Source organism: Primulina eburnea, chromosome 9 (genome assembly GCF_022965805.1).
Source record: "Primulina eburnea isolate SZY01 chromosome 9, ASM2296580v1, whole genome shotgun sequence".
Classification (NCBI taxonomy): Eukaryota; Viridiplantae; Streptophyta; class Magnoliopsida; order Lamiales; family Gesneriaceae; genus Primulina; species Primulina eburnea.
In genome coordinates, this window is record NC_133109.1 from 33689965 (window position 1) to 33714556 (window position 24592).

The following is a 24592-nucleotide window of genomic DNA, read 5'->3' on the forward strand; positions in this document are numbered from 1 at the left end:
TAATTATGTTTTATTGTTTTTTTGCAATTTATAATATTACATAAATGATTATTTTCAAATAATTTTTTTCCGATTTTGTTTCATATATTTCTCATTTTTTTAGTATACGACAACCACACAATTCTCGATAAAAATATGATTATATTGTATTGTAAAATATAAAAAAGAGAGAATAATATTTTTATGTGTGGATTCTCGAAGAATCGGATCCTCCTCCATCCATGATTACAAGATAATAACGACAATAATAATTTATAATACTTAAAAAAAGTATCATATATAATCGATGTCTCGCTTAGGTGTCGCTAAAGTTTTGTACAGATAAGTACGTCACTGTAGAGATTGGAACTGTATCAGAAAATCATCTTTCACCAGAAAACACCACCTGGCCAATATTCTCATCCTCCCACGTCACCTCTTCCTTCTTCTGTTATAAATGTCTCGAGAGTCCGCATCCTCCGGTTCTTACACACTCTCTCTGCTCTGCGCATTTCGAGGCAGCTGATTTTTAGACGCGAGGTAGCGTCGGCGGCGTTTGGAGGATTGAATGGCGGTTGAGCATACATGTTGCGGGACGGATTTCTTCATTTATATTATAATAGTTGTTTTTCTGGTTCTGTTCGCGGGGTCAATGTCCGGGCTTACGCTGGGGCTGATGTCGTTGAGTCTCGTTGATCTTGAAGTTCTTGAAAAATCTGGAACTCCAAAGGATAGGAAACATGCTGGTAAACGCTTTTGTTAATTTTTTTTTTTTTAGAAAAATCCTATTTATTTCCTGTTTTATTACTATATGCATTTTTCGTGATTACCTTGTGTTTGGGCTAAAAATAATTAAATTATGAAGCCCACGTTAAATTAATACAAGCCCGATTAAATTGTATGGGCCCATCAAACTTAGCAGAGCAAGCCCAGTCCATTTAAACTGATCACGAGACGTTAAGTTGGAGAAAACGTGGGAAGAATCGTGGGAAGAATCGTGGGAGGATCGAGACAGATCGTGGAATGAGAAGCGGGGAAACATGGGTCATGGGGGAGTGGAAGAAACCATATCTCACAGTGAAGAAAAAGAGTTCATCGGCGACACACAAAACACAACACAACTCTTCAACACAGACAAATCTGCAAATACTCTCTGCAAAATTTCCAATATTCAAGCAATAGTCTTTTTCAAGCTTTCAAGCATATTTCTATTTACGTCTTCTCGTTTGTAGATTTCAGCAACTTCATATTTTATATTTTTATGTCTTGTAAATTTCTACAGTTTATTGAAAATATAAACGATGTCAGAGATTTATTCCTCAAATCCCAATAGTTTTCTTTATTTTGGCGTTATAGTTGTTTTAGGAGATTAGAACCGACGATCAAATTTAGAATTCACAATCGCTTGTTTTTAGAAGTTAGATTTTATCATTTTCACACAAATCGGTGCACTTCGCACCTGGCACGCCCGCAACACCAAATATTGTGCAAACATATTTTTGGCACGCCCAGTGGGACCATCACTATGCCGCCAAGAAGAAAGGAAAACGTGAATCAGGAGGGTGGGGAGTCTCTGGCGAATCAAGAGGGAACTCAAGCGCCTCAGCCAGAACAACACGTTGTTGAACCACAGGTTGAAGAAATGGATCTACAGATTTCTACTACTAATGACCAAGTCTCAAACAGGGTGATTGGAGAACTGACTGATACAAAGATTGAGGAAATCTCACTGGCATTATCTAAGGCGATGGCTGACTGTTTGAAATCCATTTTGTGTAAGCCGAGTAAGTCCCTTCGAGGAGAGCAAAATACTACTGGCAAAGAGGCTGACCAGGGAAGCAACCAAGTTCATGAATCCGATCAGGGAGTTGGAGACTCAAGGGCTGGCGATCCCCGCCGCCCAGAGTGTACTCTCCCAAATCAGCCCGAAAGAAGGTACACACCACCTCACAAGAGAGAAGAAACCTTAGGAGGGAGAGCTCAGCCATATCCACGTACTCATGGAGTGGGGAGCTCGAAGCAACCAGTTGCTCAAGTGTTCAGCGTGACCAATCCTCTGTACCAACCGGGAGCTTATGATGACATATCGCACATGGATTATCCAGGAGGAGATGGAGGCTTCCCAGGGGGTAATTTTGGTTTAAATGCAGGGTTTCAAGCTCGGGGGGCAAATTACCATCACCAACTCCCCGCTCGGAATTTGCACGGGATTGATCCAGAAATGGTGAGAGAAGCTGTTCAAGAGTTATATGGGCCGGCCTTGAAACAGATTGGCCGCCCAGAGTTCCACAAACCATATCCAGACTACATTGACGTGAATAACCCGTACCCAAGGGGTTATAGAGTGCATGAGTTCAGTTTATTCTCCGGGGAGGATGGCCAGTCCAGCATGGAACACATAGCCAGATTCACCATCCAGTGCGGGGAATTAGCCAACTTGGAGAACTTCAACAATCTAAAGTTGCGGCTATTCCCAAATTCCCTCACTGGAACTGCATTCGCTTGGTATGCCTCGCTCCCCAGAAATTCAGTGATGAGTTGGCAAGAAATGGAAAGACAATTTCACATTCAATTCTATAGAACAGAGCCTGAAGTGTGCATTGCCGACTTATCCAGAGTCACTCAAAAGAAAGGAGAGTCTGTGGAATATTTCATAGACAGGTTCAAGAAGATGAAGAATAGGTGCAAGGTGTTCCTACCCGAGACTGAGTTCGTGAAGATGGCACAAAAGGGGCTAGATTTTGAATTAAGGAAGAAATTCCAGGGAATGGAGTTCAGGGATTTCTTTGAGCTAGCCGCCAAAGTGGCTGAATACGAAGAGCTTTTGAGGGAAGAGTCGTACAAGAAGAAAACTGCTATGGGGTCGTATTATCAAGAGGTGGAAGATGTGGCATTGGCGGAGATTCGGTCAGCTGGTTCTTGCACCGTTCCCCTGCTAAAAAAGAAGCCAGCAGAACCTGAAAAGAATAATAGCTCCCAACTCCCCAAAGACATGCACTATACTTTTGACACGTCAAAGACCGAGGAAATCTTCGATTTCTTGGTAAAGGAAAAATTCATCACATTCCCGCCTGATCATAAGATGCCACCTACAGAAGAGCTGAAGGGAAGAGAGTATTGTAAGTACCACAACTCTTACAATCATGCTACGAAGTCTTGTTGGGCGTTCAAGAATATCTTGCAGGACAGAATTAACAAGGGAGTTGTGAAGTTCCCTAACAAACAAGAGTCTATGGCGGTGGATGACGATCCTTTTCCCCCCGTTGCTTTGGTTAATGTGAATATGACAGATTTGAGAGATCTTCTCAATGAGAAGAGAAGGCGATCTTTTGCAGTGAAAGACCGAGTGATCAAGAAATACTGGATTCCAAAGGGTCAATTGTTTGAAGCTCATGGAAGGCACAGTGTCGATGGAATGCCAATAGCCCAGCAGCGTTTCCCTAGAAGTGTTGGTGAATCCGCGGCCTTTAGGCCGAGGGATCAACATTTTCTTGAAAGACCAGTGATGGAGAAGCAATGGTTCAGAGGGGAGTCATCTCACAGTCATCACCAAAGGTATTCAAACAGGAGAAATGCATGTGAATTTGAGTCAAGGAGGGTGGAAACCAGAAAAGTATCAGCTGATCACGGCAGAGAACGGCGTTCATACGAAATCACAAAAGGAAAAATGATTGAGAACAGTGGAGTAAAGCCAAGATACGTTCTTCCAGCCAGAGGGGAGTTCAGTGAGTCTTGGAGAGTGGCCCAACAAAAAAAGTTCCCTAGGCCACCGACTAGGACACAAAAGAGACGACTGTTGAGAGAAAGAGCTATTGCAAGAAGAGAGGAGTTCGCTAAGCTGAAGAATGAATCCAAAACTGATGTTCCAGTCTCCAATGAGCCAGTGGGGAGTAAATCTAAGTTTGGAAGATCGGCTACTGAGGACAAGTTTGTTGAAGACGATGATGATTTATTAAGCGAAGAGGATGATCAAGCAAGGAAATCAATTAATTTTCGCGTTGGGGAATTTCACATCACTGTGGATTGTGCCACTGGAGTGGTGATACTACCCGAGATATTTAAAATGGTAGAAGAAGGGAACGGGGAGTTGATACCCCATGAATCGTCGCAAAAAGAAGATCAGGCAATTAAACTCCCCGAAGGGAGTTCAAAAGTGATTATCAAGGAGGATCACCGAAACAAGCCTCAGCAGGTGATACTTGAAAAGCCTACACCGGCCATGACCAAGCACATAAGGCCGTTGTACATCAAAGCCCACTTGAATGGGAAGCCAGTGTCTAGAGTGTTGATTGACAATGGCTCAGCAGTGAACGTTCTCCCAGTAAGAATGTTGAAAAATCTAGGCAAAAATGAAGAAGACTTGATCCCTTCAGAAGTTTCGGTTGCTGCATTTACAGGGGAAACTACCAAGACCATTGGGGTACTCCCCGCCGATGTTACTGTGGGGAGTATGTCATCTTTATGTGCATTCTTCGTGGTAAACTCCTCCGCCAACTTCCAAGCGTTGTTAGGCAGAGATTGGATCCATGCAAACCAGTGCATACCATCCTCAATGCACCAACTGTTGTTATTTTGGAAGGGGGATGACGTGGAGGTCGTAGAAGCGGATGGACAACCGTTCCAAACAAGTGCAAGTGCAGTAGAAGCCAGATATTATAATGGGGATTTTGGGCCCATCAAAATCCGTAGCAATAGCAAGAAAGAAAATCCACTGTACATGCAAACACCAACTCCAAGCTCGGTGTTGGAAAGAATCCTCAAACCTACCGTTATCGTGCCATCGAGGCCGATAATTCAGCCACTGATTGAGGAGATTGATGATTGATTCGAACCAACGAGGAAAGGAGGTAGCTGCAACCTCTATATGGAAGGCACATGTGCAGCAAGTACTGGAAAAACTAAAGGAAGAGGAAGCATGGGACACTTATGGAACTGAAGTGGTCCAAGAAGAAGAATACGAAAATGATGAGCTCCAAGTCGATGAGTTGTTGATGGCGCCATCTCAACTGGAAGATGGCCAACATGAAGTTCAAGACCCATTGGAAGAGATTAACTTGGGGGAGCTTGAGAATCCAAAAGTTGTATATGTGAGTAAGTTACTGGAAGAGCAGTTGAAGCAAGACTTGATCAGCATGTTGAAGGAATACAAAGATTGTTTTGCATGGGGTTATGATGACATGCCAGGGTTGGACCGAAAATTGGTCGAACATCGACTTCCACTCAAAGAAGGTTTCAAACCATTTCAACAGTCATCTCGTCGCATGTCAAAAGAAGTTGAATTGAAAGTAAAAGAGGAAGTGGAGAAGTTGTTAAAGGCCAAGTTTATAAAGCCAATCCGATATACCGAATGGCTTTCAAACATTGTGCCAGTAATGAAAAAGAATGGTAAGGTCAGAATATGCATCGACTTCCGAGACTTGAACTGTGCAACTCCCAAGGATGTGTATGTAATGCCGATACCTGATATGTTGATTGATTCAGTGGCTAGACATGAGATGTTATCTTTCATGGATGGATTCTCGGGCTACAACCAAATCAAAATAGCTGAGACTGACACTCACAAAACAGCATTCAGATGCCCGGGAGCTGTTGGTACGTTTGAATGGCTTGTTATGCCATTCGGGCTAAAGAACGCGGGAGCCACGTATCAAAGAGCCATGAACTCCATCTTTCATGACATGATAGGACATCATATTGAAGTATATATAGATGATATAGTTGTAAAGTCTAAACAAGCTACTGATCACATTGAGCACTTGAGGAAGAGTTTCCAAAGAATGAGGCAACATGAATTGAAGTTAAATCCATTGAAATGTGCATTTGGCGTGAAAGCAGGAAACTTTCTGGGATTTCTTGTGCACCAGAGGGGAGTTCAAATGGGAGGAATCGCATCAGAAAGCTTTTGATGTGATCAAGGGTTATCTATCTAACCCACCTGTTCTGATGCCTCCCAGGTATGGAATGCCCCTTAAATTATACATCTCTGCTGCTCATGAGTCAATTGGATGCCTACTAGTTCAAAATAATCATGAAGGAAATGAACAAGCCATCTATTATTTGAGTAGATTCCTTACTCCAGTAGAGGTGAAATACTCTGTGATTGAAAAGCTATGCTTAACACTGTATTATGCATGTACTAAGTTAAGACATTATTTGATTCAATCAAGAGTGTTTGTGGTGGCTAAAACCGATTTGATTAAATACATGCTTAATAGACCCATCCTCTCTGGGAGAATTGGCAAATGGTCTTTAGCATTGGCCGAGTTTACATTGACATATTATCCCCAAAAATCAGTAAAAGGCCAAGCTATCGCCGATTTTTTAGCTGATCACCCTTCACTTGATGAGTTTATTGGAGAACAGGTTGGATTTCCAGTTTGTGGAGTGGGAGTTCAACCCTGGGAGTTGAAGTTCGATGGATCAAGTACAGAAACAGCAGCTGGAGCTGGTATTGTGATCACCTCCCCAAGAGGTGTGAAAACCGCTCTATCCTTTAATTTGAATTTCCCATGCACCAACAATCAAGCGGAATACGAAGCACTGGTCATTGGATTGGAAATTCTGAAAGACTTAGGTGCAAGAGAGTTATTGATATCAGGGGATTCTCAGCTGGTACTCAAACAGCTGTCAGGGGAGTTCAAATGCACAAGTTTGTCCTTAGCTCCTTACTATACCGCTGCATCCCAACTGCTAGATGATTTCGAGGAAGTGTCATTAGTACACGTCCCAAGACAAGAAAATTGGGAGGCAGACGAGTTGGCACAGGTTGCTTCGGGATTGAAGATGTCTCCGGAACTTACACACAGGCTGGTGTTGATTCAAAAGAGAAACCACCCTTCAATTCAGCAAAGAGGGATTCAGGTAGATACGCTCAACTTGGATATAAACTTAGCTGGTGACTGGAGGGATGACATAAAACAGGTGCTAGAATCAACCGGGAGAGATATTCCACGTGGTTTAAAAATGAGAGCTCTTAATTACGTTTTAGTGGAGGGTGATTTGTACAGGAAAGGGCTAGATGGTCTGCTTCTCAGATGCATAGGCTTCCCAGAGGCTTTGGAGATCATGAAGCAAGTTCATGAGGGAGTGTGTGGAGCGCATCAATCTGGAATAAAGATGAGATGGTTGATAAGGAGGTATGGCTACTATTGGCCATCCATCCTGAAAGATTGCATCAAATATGCTAAGGGATGTCAGCCATGTCAGAGACACGGGAACATCCAAAGAATTCCAGCGGATGAACTTCACAGCGTTGTCAAACCATGGCCATTCAAAGGCTGGGCCATGGACTTAATAGGGAAAATCTACCCTTCATCATCTAAAGGCCACTCGTTCATCCTTGTGGCTACAGATTTTTTCACCAAATGGGTAGAAGCAGTGCCCTTGAAGAAAGCGGAGCAAGGGGATGTTATTAACTTTGTGAAAGAGAATATTATTCATAGATTTGGAATTCCAGAGTCATTGACCACAGATCAGGGAACTATGTTCACAGGCTCAGATATGAGGGAGTTTGCAGAAGACTATGGAATTAAATTGATAAACTCATCCCCTCATTACCCACAGTCCAACGGGCAAGCCGAAGCGTCAAATAAAGTGTTGATAAAGATTCTACAAAAGATGATGGAAGAGAATCCTAGGGATTGGCCAAGGCTATTATCAGAAACTCTGTGGGCATACAGGACATCCAAGAGGACTGCCACTGGAGTGAGCCCTTTTTCCCTTACCTTTGGCCATGATGCAGTGCTCCCATTGGAGATTATGGTGCCATCAATGCGAGTGGCAAAGCAAAATGAACTTTCCCTTGAGCATTATAATGAAGCAATGATTATGGAACTAGAAGAACTAGATGAGTTGAGAATCCAAGCGTACAATGCTTTGCTGTTACAGAAACAGAAAGTGGCAAGAATCTACAACAAAAGAGTTAACAAGAAAAGTTTCCATGAAAGAGAAATAGTGTGGAAGACCATACTACCACTAGGAACAAAGGATAGGGAGCTGGGCAAATGGTCTCCCAACTGGGAGGGACCATTCAAGATACATAAGGTGTTAGACGGAAATGCATATTGGCTATCAAGCATAGATGGCCATCCACACAAAAGATGCATAAACGGCAAGTATCTCAAGCCCTATTTTCCGAGTATGAGGGAAAAATTAGGAAGATCTTGCGAGTAAAGCAATCACAAAGGCTAATCTTCAGTGGGGAGTTGGCATTTTTCAGTGGGGAGTAGGCCTTCAGGGCCATTTTTTTAATATTAAGTTCCTGATTTCAAGGTGTCACGTGATGTAGGCCTTAGGGCCACTGAAATAAATATCTGTTTATGATTCAACAATAAAATTGATAAGAGAGAGTGGGACAGTAAGCCACTTTCATTCATCATTTTTAAGGCCCTTTGTTTCACTAGGGAGTCGGCCTTATGGCCACTTATTTCCAATGTTTTTATGGTATCAGAAATAATGGTGAAGTGGACCGTACCACCATTATATAAATTGGTTGTTTGCGTGTGCAGTGACAGGCCCATGAAGTAGGCCTTCAGGCCACTTAGAATAGGGCAAGAAAGAAACATACCGAGCGGGGAGTTGGGCTCACCGAACGGAACAACGAATAATAATGAAGAACAGAAGAGAACAAGGGCGTTATGCGAACCCCAAGAGAACCCAGAAGTGGAATTTGGTATTGAAATAGGCTATCTAGCCATTTTTGTACGGTTTTTAGCTTCATGTTGTAAAATTTTGTTTTAAGTAGGCGGTAAGGCCACTAATGCAAATATTTGTTGGTTATGATTCAAAAAACGAGAAAGACCAATGAAAGTTGGCCAGTAGGCCACTTTTATCATATTGGATTCTTTCGATAGAGAATCAAGGAAGAGAATAATCTCGAGTGGGGAGTTTTAGACCAATCTATGGTTTTGATTGAAGATATTGAAATGAGTTGGGTTAAGTGGATTAAGAACGAATAGAAACTCCTTTCCAACATCCAATACACAACATCACATACAAACCCACCTTCATTCCACATCCATCACCCGACAACCACAACATCAAACCAACAGTCAACAAATACAAAGCGGAGTCACCGCATGCAAGAACAGTAAGTAAATGTGTATGTGGGAAAGGGGTCCAACTGAAGTGCAATGCATGCAAATGGCTGCTTGGGTAGGGGGAATGTGACCCAAGTGATGTGCAACACACAAAGAAAATATTAGAGTTACCTCTTGGCTGCCAATTCATGGTCATATGCACGTTTGTTGAACAAGGGAGCTAGTGATCTAGCGGGGAGTTATGCCAACACATGGCTTGAATCAGTTGTTTGTCGGTGGGGTGCACAAAACCATCCAACTCCCCGCAGGAACTCGATACTAGCAAAGGAACAAAGGGCAGTGACATGTAAACATCTACAAGGAGCCAACATGGAAATGACATAGAGTAACATGACAGTGATCAATATTGTGGCAAAACAAGTCGTCATTCCCTCAAATTTCTCTAGGCGAGTCAAAGTGCCTCAAGGTTAATCATACAAGGCAGGAAGAAGAAACCAAATTGTATTGCATAAGATTCAAGAAACGGGCAGTACATTTACCAATGGCCATAGAGGTTGGAGTCATGAGTAGGGGCAGACAGTGGTGACTCGTGCTTGAAGCTTGAGCGACGACCTCAGTTGGGTACCCGAGCGGAAGAACTATGACATAGATGTAAGAAGCATCGGCACATACATGACACATGCATGTTGGTATCACAAGAAGACTTCATGAACAGAACAAGTTTGGGTCTTGCAAATGTTTATGTATTTTCATTGGAACAAATTCACAAACACCATTAGGGCACAATGATGAGCAGAATGACTTCTTGGTTGGAACAACTAACGTAAGATTCATCAATTACCTGGTAGGGATTGACGGTACTGGTCATGGTCGACGGGGAGTTAAGCTTGGTGTTGCTTTCTACTCAGCTTACTTGGTTGCTGAGAAGGTTACTGTAACTACTTAACATTATAATGATTATCGGTATGTATGGGAGTCTCAAGCTAGTGGCTCATTCACTGTTACCAGATAGGCTCATCTGCGAAAACATGAGGAGATCTAAAAGAGGACCAGCTGGAATACCTTGAGGAATGCAGGTTGAAGAGTTTGGTCAAGAAGCACTTTGAGTTTATTAGCTACCCAATCTCTCTTTGGGTGGAAATGACTACAGAAAAGTAGTTCTCTGAATGCAGGGATGAGGAAAGAAAAGTTGAAGACAGAGAAATAAGAATAAAGCGGGCTATAGAGTTTTTGAATCTGAAAGGGAGTTGGCTGTGAAAAATCCAAGAGATAATTGGGCTCGGTCCAAAATTACAAGCCCGCCTCAGAAAAAATGCTTACGGGCCGCTCCAAATGAATGAATTGAATTTGGCTACATACAAGCATTTTGGCCCACGGGCCAATGCTTGCGGGGGGCAATTGTTTGGGCTAAAAATAATTAAATTATGAAGCCCACGTTAAATTAATACAAGCCCGATTAAATTGTATGGGCCCATCAAACTTAGCAGAGCAAGCCCAGTCCATTTAAACTGATCACGAGACGTTAAGTTGGAGAAAACGTGGGAAGAATCGTGGGAAGAATCGTGGGAGGATCGAGACAGATCGTGGAATGAGAAGCGGGGAAACATGGGTCATGGGGGAGTGGAAGAAACCATATCTCACAGTGAAGAAAAAGAGTTCATCGGCGACACACAAAACACAACACAACTCTTCAACACAGACAAATCTGCAAATACTCTCTGCAAAATTTCCAATATTCAAGCAATAGTCTTTTTCAAGCTTTCAAGCATATTTCTATTTACGTCTTCTCGTTTGTAGATTTCAGCAACTTCATATTTTATATTTTTATGTCTTGTAAATTTCTACAGTTTATTGAAAATATAAACGATGTCAGAGATTTATTCCTCAAATCCCAATAGTTTTCTTTATTTTGGCGTTATAGTTGTTTTAGGAGATTAGAACCGACGATCAAATTTAGAATTCACAATCGCTTGTTTTTAGAAGTTAGATTTTATCATTTTCACACAAATCGGTGCACTTCGCACCTGGCACGCCCGCAACACCAAATATTGTGCAAACACCTTGTTCATTTGAATACGGGGTTTGTGTTATTAGGTTAATTTGAATTATCGTATGATATTATGTGAATTTGCAATGAGGCGTGTGGATTCACGTGTGAGTTATCGTTCGTAGAAACGGCTGCCGAAGCCAACGCGGAGCTATTGTTACAAATCTGGAAAATATTTAATGAACAAATTAGAAAATTTGGAAAATTTTCAAAAACTTTGTTGCATCCATCAGCTACCATTCCACTTCCGGAAACGCAACTGAACCACTGTTTATGGTGTTTGATTATTATTTTTCCTTTGGAGTTCAATGGTATGATATCAAATACAACACAGAGACCGAAGTTTTGAATGCTTATATGTTGGGTAATGTTTCGGAATTTTGTATCGGAGAATATGATGTATATTTAATCTTACTTTTCGGAATTTTGTATCGGAGAATATGATGTATATTTAATTTTACTTTCCGAAAGATGTTTTTTCCTCCACTGTACACCGGTGAGACATGGGAGACTTTGTCTGGACAACGGTGTTATGTCATATGTGTATTTAATACTGATGCTAAATGATATATTTTGAAATTTTAAAAATATAGTATAGGTAAATAAAATATAATGTGATAATAGTGATGAAAAATAGATTTGAGAATAATATTCATGTTGACAGATATAAAATTTTAAGAATTGCCTTTGAAATATTGTCATAGAGAATGTGATATATTTTTAAGTCTGTTCTGGGAGAACGAAAATATTTTTTTAAACACTTCCAGGCATTGCCTTAGTTTTTGATGATTTTGCTAATCACCTGGCTTTGTGCTGTATTTTCTTTTTGATTTCTTCATTGTGTGTGGTATTGATACGAAGTTTCATTCGGTGCTTACAGCAAAAATACTACCCGTTGTCAAGAATCAGCATTTATTGCTTTGTACCCTTCTTATCTGTAACGCTGCTGCAATGGAGGTACACAGAGCTTTATAGTTGTGAGCCAAATGTGATTTTAATCGATACGTTGGATTGTTTAATGTTTGAATTTTTATTTATTTGATTTTTAGGCGCTTCCTATTTTCCTGGACGGCTTAGTTTCAGCTTGGGGCGCAATCCTGATATCTGTAACTTTAATACTTCTATTTGGTGAGGTAAGAAATTTGCTTGGTATAGTTATTATGAGGCCTTTCATCCCTGTAAGAAAATTACAATCCCTGATTCCGGCAGGAGAAGAAAATTAGCTCGACGTAAGTTCCATCAGTATTTTTTGGCCTTCATTTCTCTGTGAGAGCAAAAGTGATTGAACTGAAATTTCAGAGACTTTAGGAGGTTGATACATGTTAGAACCAAGCATGCATACTGCAACAATCAGAGTAATAATGATCAGATTGGGAAAGCTAATAGACATTTGATTGTTGCCAAGATCAAAATAAGCCAGGAGCTTGATGTAACATTCTTTTATAGTTCATAACATTTTCATTTTCTTTTCACCACTCCCTTTAAAGGCTAGATTTGAGGTCTTTTACGAGTCATATCAAGACTGGATTTACAATTCTTAACGTGGACATAATTGTACATCAAGGATGGCATCAAATCATCTACTAAAAAAATGAGGGAAAAATTTCAATCTGCTATATCTATTGCTGGACTTTTAGCATTGCATTCTTATTATCTCCTCTGTTAAAGCACATAACAACCTAGTAGTATATTGATAAGATTGAGCAAAAACAACTTATTCCTTTCTTTATCTTCAGATTATCCCACAATCTGTTTGCTCTAGACATGGACTTGCTATTGGTGCTACTGTTGCTCCAGCAGTTCGCTTGCTTGTCTTGATCTGTTTTCCAATTGCATATCCAATTAGCAAGGTACATGTTTTGATCCAGGTTCTCGCCGGTTTGCAGAAAGTAGTTGATTTGTTTTAGCAATTTAACACCTTTGCACACTGTTTCTGTACTTTCCAGTTGTTAGACTATCTGCTTGGCCATGAGAATAGAGCTTTATTTCGACGCGCTGAACTGAAAACACTTGTTAATTTACATGGCAATGAGGTATGAGATAAAAATCTATCTTTATTTTTTTTACCCTTTATACTGCCTTCACTTTCAGGCAATCATTGATTATGCTTATGTTTGAACTTTGTGATCTGGGGCTTTAGCTTCCCTGCATTGATGCCTTAATTTGACTTGTTTGCTTTGAACCTGCAGGCAGGTAAGGGTGGAGAACTTACACATGACGAGACAACAATTATTGCTGGGGCACTGGAACTCATTGAGAAAACAGCCGCTGATGCCATGACCCCAATATCTGATATTTTTACAATTGATATAAATGCGAAGCTTGATAGGTCTTGACACTTAGACAAGTCTTATAAGTTCCGCAAGTGGACTTTCTGTCAAGTTTGTAATACTAACAATAATTTTGTTATCTGTTATGTTTTAGGTTCTTGATGAATCAAATTTTGGAAAAAGGACATAGCAGAATCCCTGTTTACTATGAACATCCTACTAACATCGTTGGACTTGTTCTGGTACATGTTTCATCTCTGGTTCAGTTTCAGAAAGTAATTAGTATTACAAATATTGGTGTGGATGAACTGTTTTGGTGGGGGGACTTATCCCACTGGAGTAACCTATTAACTGCTAATTTAGGTATACACTTGTGTTTCTATTTGGGGGAAAAAAAGAGGCTTGTCATGATTGTTAAGTTTTCAATTGTTTCCATTCTGTACTAGCTGCCACTAAACCACTTATATCACTACTTTGAGATTGTTGTTTTTTGATGTTCTGGTTGATGCAGTCGCCTGACTGTTCTTTTACTTATTTGACTTGTAGACTAAAAACTTACTCACCGTTCATGTAGAAGATGAAGTCCCGGTGAAGAGTGTCACTATTCGCAAAATTCCAAGGTCCGTTGGCACACCGAAACTTTATAATTGGTCATAGAATTGTCTAAAAATTGAACACAGTGAAAATCAATAATTGTTTGCTCCAACAAATTTGTTTTCGTAACTATTTTTTAATGCCAAACCTATCATTTTTTAGGTTTTACCTGGACGTGAACATGAAGACGAACATTTGTTGTTTTTGTGATCTCTGAATGTATATACATACCTGCACATGTCTATACGAAAAACACTCGAATTATAACATTCTAGTTCAGAAAATAAAATATTGTTAACTTCTATTTTGGTTTTTGTCTCCGCTTTTTCTTTTATGCGCTCTTTTAAATTTTTATCTTTTCAACTTAGTGAATGAAGACGCGCATAATCTTGGCTTGCCTGTGTGAAAATTTTTCGTTTGGTTCTTTTAAATGCATTATTTGGTTGATTTAATTTCCATTGATCCTTCATGTCCCGAGATATTTGGAAAATATTAAAGGAGTGCTTGTTTAAGTTGCATAACAACAGACCTTACGGTGATCGTATGCCATTCAATCTTGGATATAAGTGACGAGTACTCTTGATAATCCTTGGCATTCTGTTTGTTTACTGTTTCAGGGTTCCAGAAACCATGCCATTGTATGACATTTTGAATGAATTCCAAAAGGGCCATAGTCATATGGCTGTTGTGGTAAAACCGAGTGCTAAAGCCCTGGACCAGCCTGCTGCCTCAGTACCCGCGGATCGTAAGCTAACTTATGTTTACTTAAACAATATATAGGGCATAGCCTAACTCTACTTTATACAATTGCTCACATGTAGCATCAGTCGTGGACGTGAGGGTAGACATTGATGGTGAAAAGCTTTCAAAGGAGAATAAGAACGTAAAGGTCCAAAGACCACTGCAGACATGGAAGAGTTTCCCAAACAGTGGGAACAATTCATTCAAGGGTACTCCTAGGAGCAAGAAATGGACCAAAAACATGTACTCTGATATCCTGCAAATAGATGAAATGCCACTGCCTACCCTCTCTGAAGAAGGGGAAGCAGTCGGAATCATTACTATGGAAGATGTCATCGAAGAGCTTTTGCAGGTGAAATCCATTATGCCTGTGTTTGAAAACCCGAATCTTATAATGTCACTAATTTAGTAATTTCAAATTGCAGGAAGAGATATTTGATGAAACGGATCATCACGTTGAGGAATGAGGATTCATCATGACATATGGTTTGTGATGTACTGATCTGAGACAGACTGGTAAGCATTATGTCCTATGCCAGTAAATTTAGGCAGTTTTACGATCATATTTAAAAATTCGAACCCGGACTATATCAGTCTAATTGTTTTTTTTTTTTTTTTTTGCTGTAGATAGATTGGAGGAAACTCTAGTTGTTATGATGACAATGTCATAAGATGTCTAAGCTGGGAATGTTTTTGGGAAATTAGGCATTAAACCGAATTCCCACCAGATTCCTTTAGGAAGATACTTGGCAATCTTTAGCTCAGAAAGACCAACCAGATGTCGTTCTCCATGTAATTCCATAGCAAATTTACTAGTGATATTTTTTTTTGGGGACCAATTCAAAGATTGTGCCTAATGTTGTAAAAAAATGTTATGTATTGATAGATGATTTTTGAAAAACTCAAATTGTACATATAACTGAGATAGTGTCATTAACTACTTAGGTTTTTTCATGCTAACAACTTTTTTTAAAAAAATAAAATAATATATCTTATTTTCTAATATTTTTATTTCACATAATACTAATTGATCTGGTAATAGCTTTTAAAATTTATTGATGCATGATTGAGGAATTGTCATGGATTAACATGTATGTTAGGTGATTCGATAATACAATTGATTTTGAGTCAAATTTATTTCCCCGTGAAATATTAATTCAATGAATCAACACAATTAAATATTTTGTGAGGGTACTATTTTATCTCACTAAAAGAATTATTTTTCAGATAAAAATATTGCTCTCATCTTATAAATAAATTACAAACTTCAAAACCATAAATCATCTAAATAAATTGTTGTTATTTTTATAATCACTTGATATTTTTTTAAGAATGGTAAATTTTCTGGGCCAATTTGTGGGCCTTGTACACTAAACGGGCCAACTACGTAGTCCACAATTCGAATTCCAATTGCGGAGTTTTTTTTTAAAAAAAAAGTCCACCTAAGACGGGTTCCAACGGCTAGTAGGCAGATCCATGTTGAAAATTTCATTTTCACCCTTTCTGCTGTCTTCCGACCGAAGATGACAACGTTCCATTAATACTTCTAACTCCCACGACCCATTTCTCTTCAATTTTCACTTCAATAAAGGCTATATAAGGGGAAATCCCCCCGAATAACTCACAAAATGGTGGAAATTGAAGAAAATTTCAGTAAATTGTTGTCATCTTCGTCATCTTGTTCATGGAAAAATCGAGAGACGGCCGACGAAGCTGGAGGGGAGGGCGAGGAATTTTACGAGAAATTGGAGGCGCCCAAGTTCGTTGATTTCACTGTTCCAGATCATTTCCACCCGGACGACGGATACTGGTTTTGCCTCCGTGTTGGTTAGTGTTTTGTGTTTATGCTAGATTTTTCTTTCAGTGATTAGGTTTATTCTAGACTTGGAACTACCTTTATTTTGAATTTTAGCTTCTTCCTTTTGTTTTCTTCTTTCTTTTTCCCCATTTTTCATAAAGTTCGGTTTTAGTTCTATATATTTCGAGGTACTTGGTATACATATGGTGGAAAATTAGATAGATTATATACAGAGAACGTATTTTAGTTGGTGTTTAGATTGAACGCAACTTGTTTAAAACTTATTTAATGAACTCTATTCTTTCATGGTCGAAAATCTATTTGGATGAGCTTTTGTATATAAATTTATTCTGAAACTGTTGTATCATTTGATTAACTAAATGAAATGCTGGAAATAAATTTGTCTCTGCCATCAAATGCATTCTTTAACAAGTAATTTTTTTGAAGAACTCGTTATTATTAGCATTGTTTCAGGATGTGACCAAAAACACGAGGAAGAAATGGATCATGAAACAATCTACAAGAACTTTGTCCTCAGGGTTTGCATCGATCTATTTTCGTGGTTAGTTGAAAGTTCTTTGAATAATTTCAAATTTTTATGATGCTATAATTTATTTATACAGGTAATGGCAGCTAGAAGTCCAAATGTTGTAAGGCTTAGGAAAGCTCTTGGAAATTCTTCAAGGTAATTATAGCTTATTAGGCCTCTTTGATGTAGTTAAATATAAGGATACTATTAGTGTAGTGTAAATTTTATGTGAGATTTTTGTTTTAGGAGTTATTTTATCATATATGTTTTGAAAATGATTCTACCCCAATCAAATTTTATTTTGCAGGACACCCTTAAAATGTCCTATGTCAGCTCCCCCTAAATCTCCCAAACCAAGATTAGCAATAATTTCTTCTCTTTCTCAGAAGATGGATGGTGAAATGAAAAGGATCATGAAGCCTTCCTTGAAGCCTGGACTTACACCAATGACTAAGGTTAAGCAGGTTGCTTCTAAGTATCTTACGACTCCAAGGAACAATACCAAATTATCGAATCCAAAATCATTTCGAAGTGTTCAGAATGCAAAACCAGCTAATTTTGAAGTGCCAAAAAGTAGAATGATAGCAAAGGCTTTAGTTTTTCACTCTCCCAAAAAAACAATCAAGGTCAAAACTTCGTTCGAACGGCGCACACCCTTAACTAAGTTATGCGAACGGATGAACAAGCTCGAGATAACGGATCAGAAAAAGCAACACATACTGGGCCATTCTAGTAAATCATGCAGGAATTGGCAAACTGGCACTTCAATAAAGAAAGGGGAACGGCTTCATTCTCAAACTTGTGATACAATCGAAGCAAAATCAGTTGGATTGAACAGAAGTAAAAGTAAAGGCAAGTTACCAAATAAACAAGTCTCCAAGAAATTGTTGCTAGATGATCCTATAGATTGTTCAAAATCGAACGACGGCAGCGATGTTGAAAAAAAGTTACTGGCAGCAGAAATGGTGAAAGAGTTTGAAATTGAAGAATCAGTGCAAGAAGAATGCTGCGCATCTTCAGTTATGCCACCATTGCTACACAATACAGATTCGGCCTTAGAAAATCCTTACAATGGAGAAGGGAGGTGTGTGCAACTGGAAGGTAGTGATACTGCAAGTTTTCAAGCCACAAACAGAGAGGATGGTGATATCAAAGATGGAAATGAACCAAATGAAACTTCAAAAACTAACTCAGATAGTCATGTAGAATCTTTTAGCCAGAGAATTGAGAATGATTCTTCTGAAAGACGGAGAAAATTTATGGACTGTGATGACAAAGAAAATACTGCGGGTGCTGATGAGAACAGGTTTGAGTCTTCTTTCCGTAATTTGTTTGAGTGTTGTTTGGGTTATTAATTTCTGGAATCATCTGTTTGCATAACTTAGTCAATTGTTTGCAGAAGGCATGATAATAATACGAATCATAACGAAAGAAAAATATTTGGCATGCATGACAAATATGGCGTCATAAAAAAGGTTCGTTATTTTTCTTTAATTTCATCTTTTTTAACATCAAATTCCATCTTTCATTTTGATTGAACTTTGTCTTACTATTAAAACATTGCTTTCTATAATTGATGACAGGCTGCTCAAGCACAAGAAAATAATTTGAAGGAGGGTTTGATTTTATCTGGTGCTCTTGCTCCTGGACTGAAATTCAAGAAACCAAAACCCACTAATCCTAAACCTTTTAAACTAAGAACGGATGTAATCTTTTATTTACCTCCACTCTCACTCTTGGAATCGGCTGTATATTTTGTGTGGAAATCTTACATCAGTTTAAATTTACAGGAGAGGGGAATTCTTAAAGAAGCTACATTGGAGAGAAGAGCCAATTCCTTGGCATCTCAAAACGAAAGTTCAAATTCAAGCACGTTAGGTGGAAAGTTGCAGATGAAGCAAGGGAGTGATAACCAAGTAAGTACTTTCTTCCCTTTTATTCCTACCTGATGAAGTAATAATATTCTAAAACTCTTGTTCTACTAAACGAGTAGTTATCACAATCCCCTCTCAAAAGCAACGCAACTCAAAGATTGGAGAAGTTCAGAAAAATTGCATCTCCAGTTCAGCCTCAAGGGTGAGTGAGAAACACGCCTTCTTTGTTTTGAAAAATAACAAGGTGTAATCTTTTAAAGTTCCGAGTTTCGCCTAATTTAACAGGAGGCTTGCTTCAACAAAGAAGGAAGTAGTGACTTCTTTCTTGATTCCTGGTCAAAAACTTGAAGTGATACACGAAAATTCACCCAAGCATCCTGAACTAAAAAGGGTAGGGAAAGAAACTAGGAATGGCGTTTCTTCTAGCACTGTTGATTCCTCATCTCGATCTACGTCCCGTAGGAGGAGGCCTGTGACTGCTGTGGAGCCAAACTTTCATGGCATCAATACACCAAGGAGTTGCACTAAGAAACTTTTAAATTGATTATTTTTGTGCCTGGTTGTTCAATCATCGATTGAATTATACTTGTTTTCTTGTTGTTGTTGTTATGTTTAGTATTTTGTTTTGTTTTATTTTATTTTATTTATTTTTGTTTGATGGGTTTTGATTCATTTGGAGAATTCTTCTCGTTGATGTTTGGCAAACTCTAGGTGTATTTGTATTGTCTGTTGTACGAAGACTGTGTAGTATAGTTTGGTACATGAGATAAGAGAAGGATTGAAAAATAATTCTAGCCTATTGTTCTCTCATTTTATTTGTAGTTAGAAATTAAAATCAAATAAATATTTTTATTTATTTTTATATTATAAGGTTGATTTTGTCATTACAATTTAATAAATAAATTTAATCACTCTTATTAAAATCATATCAAACATTAAGATTATATTTGGTTCGAATGATAGGATTAAAAAATGATTAATACATAAATGATAAAATAAATGATTATGTAAAGATTTGTAATGTGTGTTGAAATCTTTGTTGTGTTTGGTGACATTTTTAAGGATATGACTAAGTATAATGGCTTAATTCTGAATTACCAAAACTACCCTTTCACATTTTTTTAATTAAAATTTTAACACCAATTTTTTATACCTATCCATATATTATATATCACATGTTTATTATATCATATGTATCAAACTATGTCTATGTGTACATGCAATTTTGTATTTGATGCTGAAAGTAGAAATTATTGTGCTCTCTTGAATGATCTATTGTCAAGGGAAATAAATATTTAGTGTCAAAATTATTGATGTTTGGATAAATTTAAAAGTTTTTAAACCAACTTGAAACTAAGAACTCAAACTTGATTTTTATAAAAATTATTTTCTTAGTTGACACATGCAAATATCAAATAATTTCCAGTCACACAACTAAAATAGCTCTTGAAAAAGATTAATTATATCAAATCATTTTGAGCAGAAGCTAACAAGTTTTGTTCTTGTGTAAATTTCCAAAAAAAATAAATTAAAACGCTCACTCTGTTAGTCATTTTCTTAAATAGTCTAACAAATTATTATATTATGCAACGAAGATAACATTTTATTTGTGAGTTTTCAATATATTTTAACTAAAAAAATAGTTTTTTTTAAAAAAAATATTATAAGAAAGGGATGGTTCAATTTGAATAAGATAAAATGAAAAAAAAAAAAAAAAAAAAAACCAATGGCCTACGAAAGCCAACCCAAACAACGAACAAGATTTTTCAGAGCCACAAGCATTGGATACAAAAACAAGGTTCACAAAAATTCTTGCAATATCGTCAATAAATCCCAATCAGTCTTGCACTTTGATCTCTTGCTGACCCAACTCCTTATTTATCCATAAACGATTCATTTCTTCCTTCAAACACAATTATATTGTGGCAATTCGATAACCAGTGTAGCAGCAAGATGGAATTCAATCAGCGTATTGCAAGAATTTCTGCTCATCTCCACCCTTCAAATCTTCAGGTTTATGCTCCAAGAATCTGATCAGTACTCACTTCTTGTCATGAAAATTTGTGATGTTCCTTCGATTGTGCATCGGCTTGTACTTGAGCGGAATAGATTTCGAAATTACGACTCATAAGAGTTTTCGTTCTTCTGAAACTTATGTTTTGCTTTATTTTCTTCTTTTTCTCTTTGCTGAATAGATGGGGGAGAATCCCATTTTGAGGCAGGCTGATTGCAGGGCAAAAGGCGGAGCTCCTGGGTACAAAGTGGCTATATTAGGTGCTGCTGGTGGAATTGGCCAACCTCTTGCAATGTTGATGAAAATGAATCCTTTGGTTTCACTTCTTCATCTTTATGATGTTGTTAATTCCCCTGGTGTGACTGCTGATATCAGTCATATGGACACTGGTGCTGTTGTAAGTTACTAAAAATTTGTATCTTTTTTACATAGATTGTAGTTCACTACACGACACTGAACCACTTGTCTGTCGGACTGGGTGTGGTTGCAACCACATTATACTGTATCGAGCTATTTGAATGCGAAGGTTTAATGTCTGGCAAAAAAATTGTGAAGTTTCATCGTTATATCTGACCACTCCAAAGCTAAGGAGGTGTATTGATTACCCCCCAATTGCTGATATTAGACATATGGAAACTTTCTGTTTTGACTTTTGAGTTAAATTATCTGTAATTTTCACAACTTAACTGTATTCCTTTTTTATAAATATTTAGTTTATGTCAGTTGGTCCAAAATCCTCCAAAAGGTAGTCTGAAATCAGTTATACATATGCGATTAGCTGTCACAATTTAAGGCCCAAGAGTAGCTTTATGTTGTTGCATTGGAATATCAAAGCACTGTCAAATTTAAATAGGTGAATGTTAAATCGCACTTCTGAAATTGCATGGGTCCTGGTTTGATTCCTGGTTTAATCCTAACATGGGACTGATTTTCTGGTGTACGACAGGTACGGGGTTTTCTCGGGCAGCAGCAACTTGAGAATGCACTTACAGGAATGGACCTTGTAGTAATTCCTGCTGGGGTTCCAAGAAAGCCAGGAATGACTAGAGATGACCTTTTCAAAATCAATGCAGGGATTGTTAAAACCTTATGTGAAGGCATTGCAAAGTGTTGCCCTAATGCTGTTGTCAATTTGATCAGTAATCCAGTGAACTCTACCGTTCCTATTGCAGCCGAAGTTTTCAAGAAAGCAGGCACTTATGACCCGAAAAAGCTTCTGGGAGTTACCATGCTTGATGTTGTGAGAGCCAATACATTTGTGGTATGTTTTAACAAGTATTTATATGTGTTTTTTAGTGCTTTGTTATTAGCAACTGGAAATGTGAAATTCTGTTATATGCTAACATAGGATAGAACATAATAATTTTTATTTGAATTTTATAATTATTAAGGCAATCGATTTCATGTTGTATCTCAATCTTTATAAAGGCTGAAGTTCTGGGACTTGATCCAAGAGAGGTTAGTGTTCCTGTGGTTGGAGGTCATGCAGGAGTGACAATTTTGCCACTTCTCTCACAGGTGAAGATTTTTCCTTTTTTGATCTTTTCGTCAACATTTTCTTGTGTTATGGAGTTAAAAGAGGAAACCATCTTGGTATCATTGCTCTGCAGGTAAAACCTCCTTGTTCCTTGACACCTGAGGAAACCGAGTACCTAACCAAGCGTATTCAAGATGGTGGAACGGAAGTTGTTCAGGTATTATCAGTTCATATCCATTGAATTATTCATTTTTTACACACATTAAATTTGTTAAAGATTCGGAATCTTGTCCCAAAATTTGCAGGCGAAAGCAGGTGCTGGCTCTGCAACACTATCCATGGTTAGTGACTTTCAGCTTCAATCATCTTCTTGTGCTTACCGAAAATGTTAAGGTGTAAATACTTTTCCAGTGAGGAGATAACATGGATAAGTAAAATTTGCAGGCATATGCAGCAGTGAAATTTGCAGATGCATGCCTCCGTGGATTACGAGGGGATGCTGGCATAATTGAATGTGCTTTTGTGGCTTCACAGGTATGATCTCATCCTCAGTCAATGACCTACTAGTGAGGACTGATGAGGTGTGTGGTGATGTATGGTTGAATGATAATAACAGGTCACCGAACTCCCTTTCTTTGCCTCGAAAGTTCGACTCGGACGTGGAGGAGCTGAAGAGGTGTTCCAACTCGGGCTTCTAAATGAGTATGAGAGGTACATTCTTTGCATATTATCACACTATTTTCCATTGCATATTATCAGGCATTAATGGGTATGCGACTGTTGACAGGGCTGGATTGGATAAAGCGAAAAAGGAGCTGGAAGGAAGTATTCAGAAGGGGGTTTCCTTCATTAGGAATTGAAAAAATATATAAGAATGTCCATTAATAACCAGAACAAATATGTTTGTTTTTTTGGCTTTCAACAACTTGTACCAGCAAATATATAAATATATGCAGTTTCATAAGCCTCAACAAGGTTATAGAAATCTCTCTCTTAACATGTTTTATGTTCCTGTATATGTATATAAATTATTCAACTCCAACTTCAAATTCATGGGCGTTTCTCTGCTTTGGCATCCAGTTTAGTTGGATGAATGGTTAAATATGGGGAATATAAAAGGGAAAAAAAATTGGCTTCGCCCGGACTCGAACCGGAGACCTTCAGTGTGTTAGACTGACGTGATAACCAACTACACCACGAAACCGTTGTTCAGACTTTTGCCAATTTTATTAATTATTATTATTAAATATTTAAAGCAAGTTAAATTAGGAAAAACTCGTCATCTTCCCGTGTGATACAAACGCTCCTGACATAATTTATTTGTTGATTGAAAAGTATTATTTTTATGATGAGTGAGTCTCATGTGAGACCGTCTCACGGATCATAATCTGTGAGACGGATCAACTCTACCCATATTCACAATAAAAAGTAATACGCTTAGTATAAAAAGTAATACTTTTTTATGAGTGACACAAATAAGAGATCCGTCTCACAAATATGACCCGTGAGACCGTCTCACACAAGTTTTTGCTTTTTATGATACCTCACGATCATTATTATTTGTTGTACATTAGATAAACTTTCAAATTAAATAGTTTTCAAACCATTTTAGTAAAGTAAATCATACTAAGTAAATTATCTGTAACAAGCTCGCTCAATAAAATATTGTTATGAGAAATCGAACTTATGATCATTGATTAAATGCTCACATACTCTATCAACTCAGACACTCTTTGAAAGCTACCACTCGTTTTTATGGTTCCATTTGATGTCTCTCGAATTCAACTTCTTATTTCATAAGGGTTTTTAGTTAAGTTTTAATGGTGTAGTAAGTAACAGAAATAAATAACATACATAATAGAGTTTGGATCCATAATCATAATATGTCTTTTAATCATTTATATCGAATTGTTAATTAATGATCACATTTTATATTTTATCCGATTTTTTATTTTTAAATTAAAAATAATAATATATAAATTAATCTAAGTAGTTATATATATAATAGTTTTATAATTTTAATATTTAAAAAATAAATTTATTTTATATTTTAAAAATTAATATTATTATTTTAATATATACAAATACATGTTGATTAAAAAAATTGTAGTTACTAATTTTCTCTTTTAACAATTTTGTTTTTTATATTTTAATAAAAAAATAGAAATTTTTTAATTTTAAATTCAATAAAAAAATTAAGTGATAGCTTAGATATTTAAGAAATTTGGATA

General features: G+C 37.7%; 3 protein-coding genes and 1 non-coding gene across 6 annotated transcripts; 3 read left to right on the forward strand and 1 right to left on the reverse strand.

The window, feature by feature from the left end:
- Positions 1-366: 366 nt before the first annotated feature.
- LOC140841910 (DUF21 domain-containing protein At2g14520-like) lies at positions 367-15632 on the forward strand. 3 transcript variants are annotated; one of them, XM_073209641.1, is made up of 12 exons: positions 367-725; positions 11945-12021; positions 12114-12197; positions 12801-12914; positions 13011-13097; positions 13254-13393; positions 13489-13576; positions 13881-13954; positions 14546-14673; positions 14750-15021; positions 15095-15185; positions 15301-15632. In XM_073209641.1, exons 1-11 carry the CDS (start codon positions 548-550, stop codon positions 15134-15136), a joined length of 1284 nt encoding a protein of 427 aa, XP_073065742.1. In that variant the 5' UTR covers positions 367-547; the 3' UTR covers positions 15137-15185; positions 15301-15632. The 3 variants fall into 3 exon arrangements, with proteins under 3 accessions (XP_073065742.1, XP_073065741.1, XP_073065740.1); XM_073209640.1 differs by having other exon boundaries at positions 368-725; positions 15297-15632; XM_073209639.1 differs by having other exon boundaries at positions 368-725; positions 15095-15632.
- A 248-nt stretch (positions 15633-15880) lies between these two features.
- On the forward strand, positions 15881-19637 carry LOC140841909 (uncharacterized). Its single transcript, XM_073209638.1, has 9 exons — positions 15881-16496; positions 16942-17006; positions 17091-17152; positions 17304-18302; positions 18396-18471; positions 18580-18702; positions 18787-18912; positions 18990-19072; positions 19156-19637. Exons 1-9 carry the CDS (start codon positions 16298-16300, stop codon positions 19412-19414), a joined length of 1992 nt encoding a protein of 663 aa, XP_073065739.1. The 5' UTR covers positions 15881-16297; the 3' UTR covers positions 19415-19637.
- A 989-nt stretch (positions 19638-20626) lies between these two features.
- On the forward strand, positions 20627-23325 carry LOC140841911 (malate dehydrogenase, glyoxysomal). The gene is made up of 9 exons (XM_073209642.1): positions 20627-20883; positions 21066-21281; positions 21831-22145; positions 22313-22402; positions 22495-22578; positions 22667-22702; positions 22806-22895; positions 22978-23072; positions 23149-23325. The coding sequence occupies exons 1-9, from the start codon at positions 20824-20826 to the stop codon at positions 23219-23221; spliced, it is 1059 nt and encodes a 352-aa protein (XP_073065743.1). The 5' UTR covers positions 20627-20823; the 3' UTR covers positions 23222-23325.
- Positions 23326-23491: 166 nt separating this feature from the next.
- On the reverse strand, positions 23492-23565 carry TRNAV-AAC (transfer RNA valine (anticodon AAC)). Its single transcript has one exon. It is a non-coding gene; the product is annotated as a tRNA-Val (tRNA).
- Between the last annotated feature and the right edge of the window lie 1027 nt (positions 23566-24592).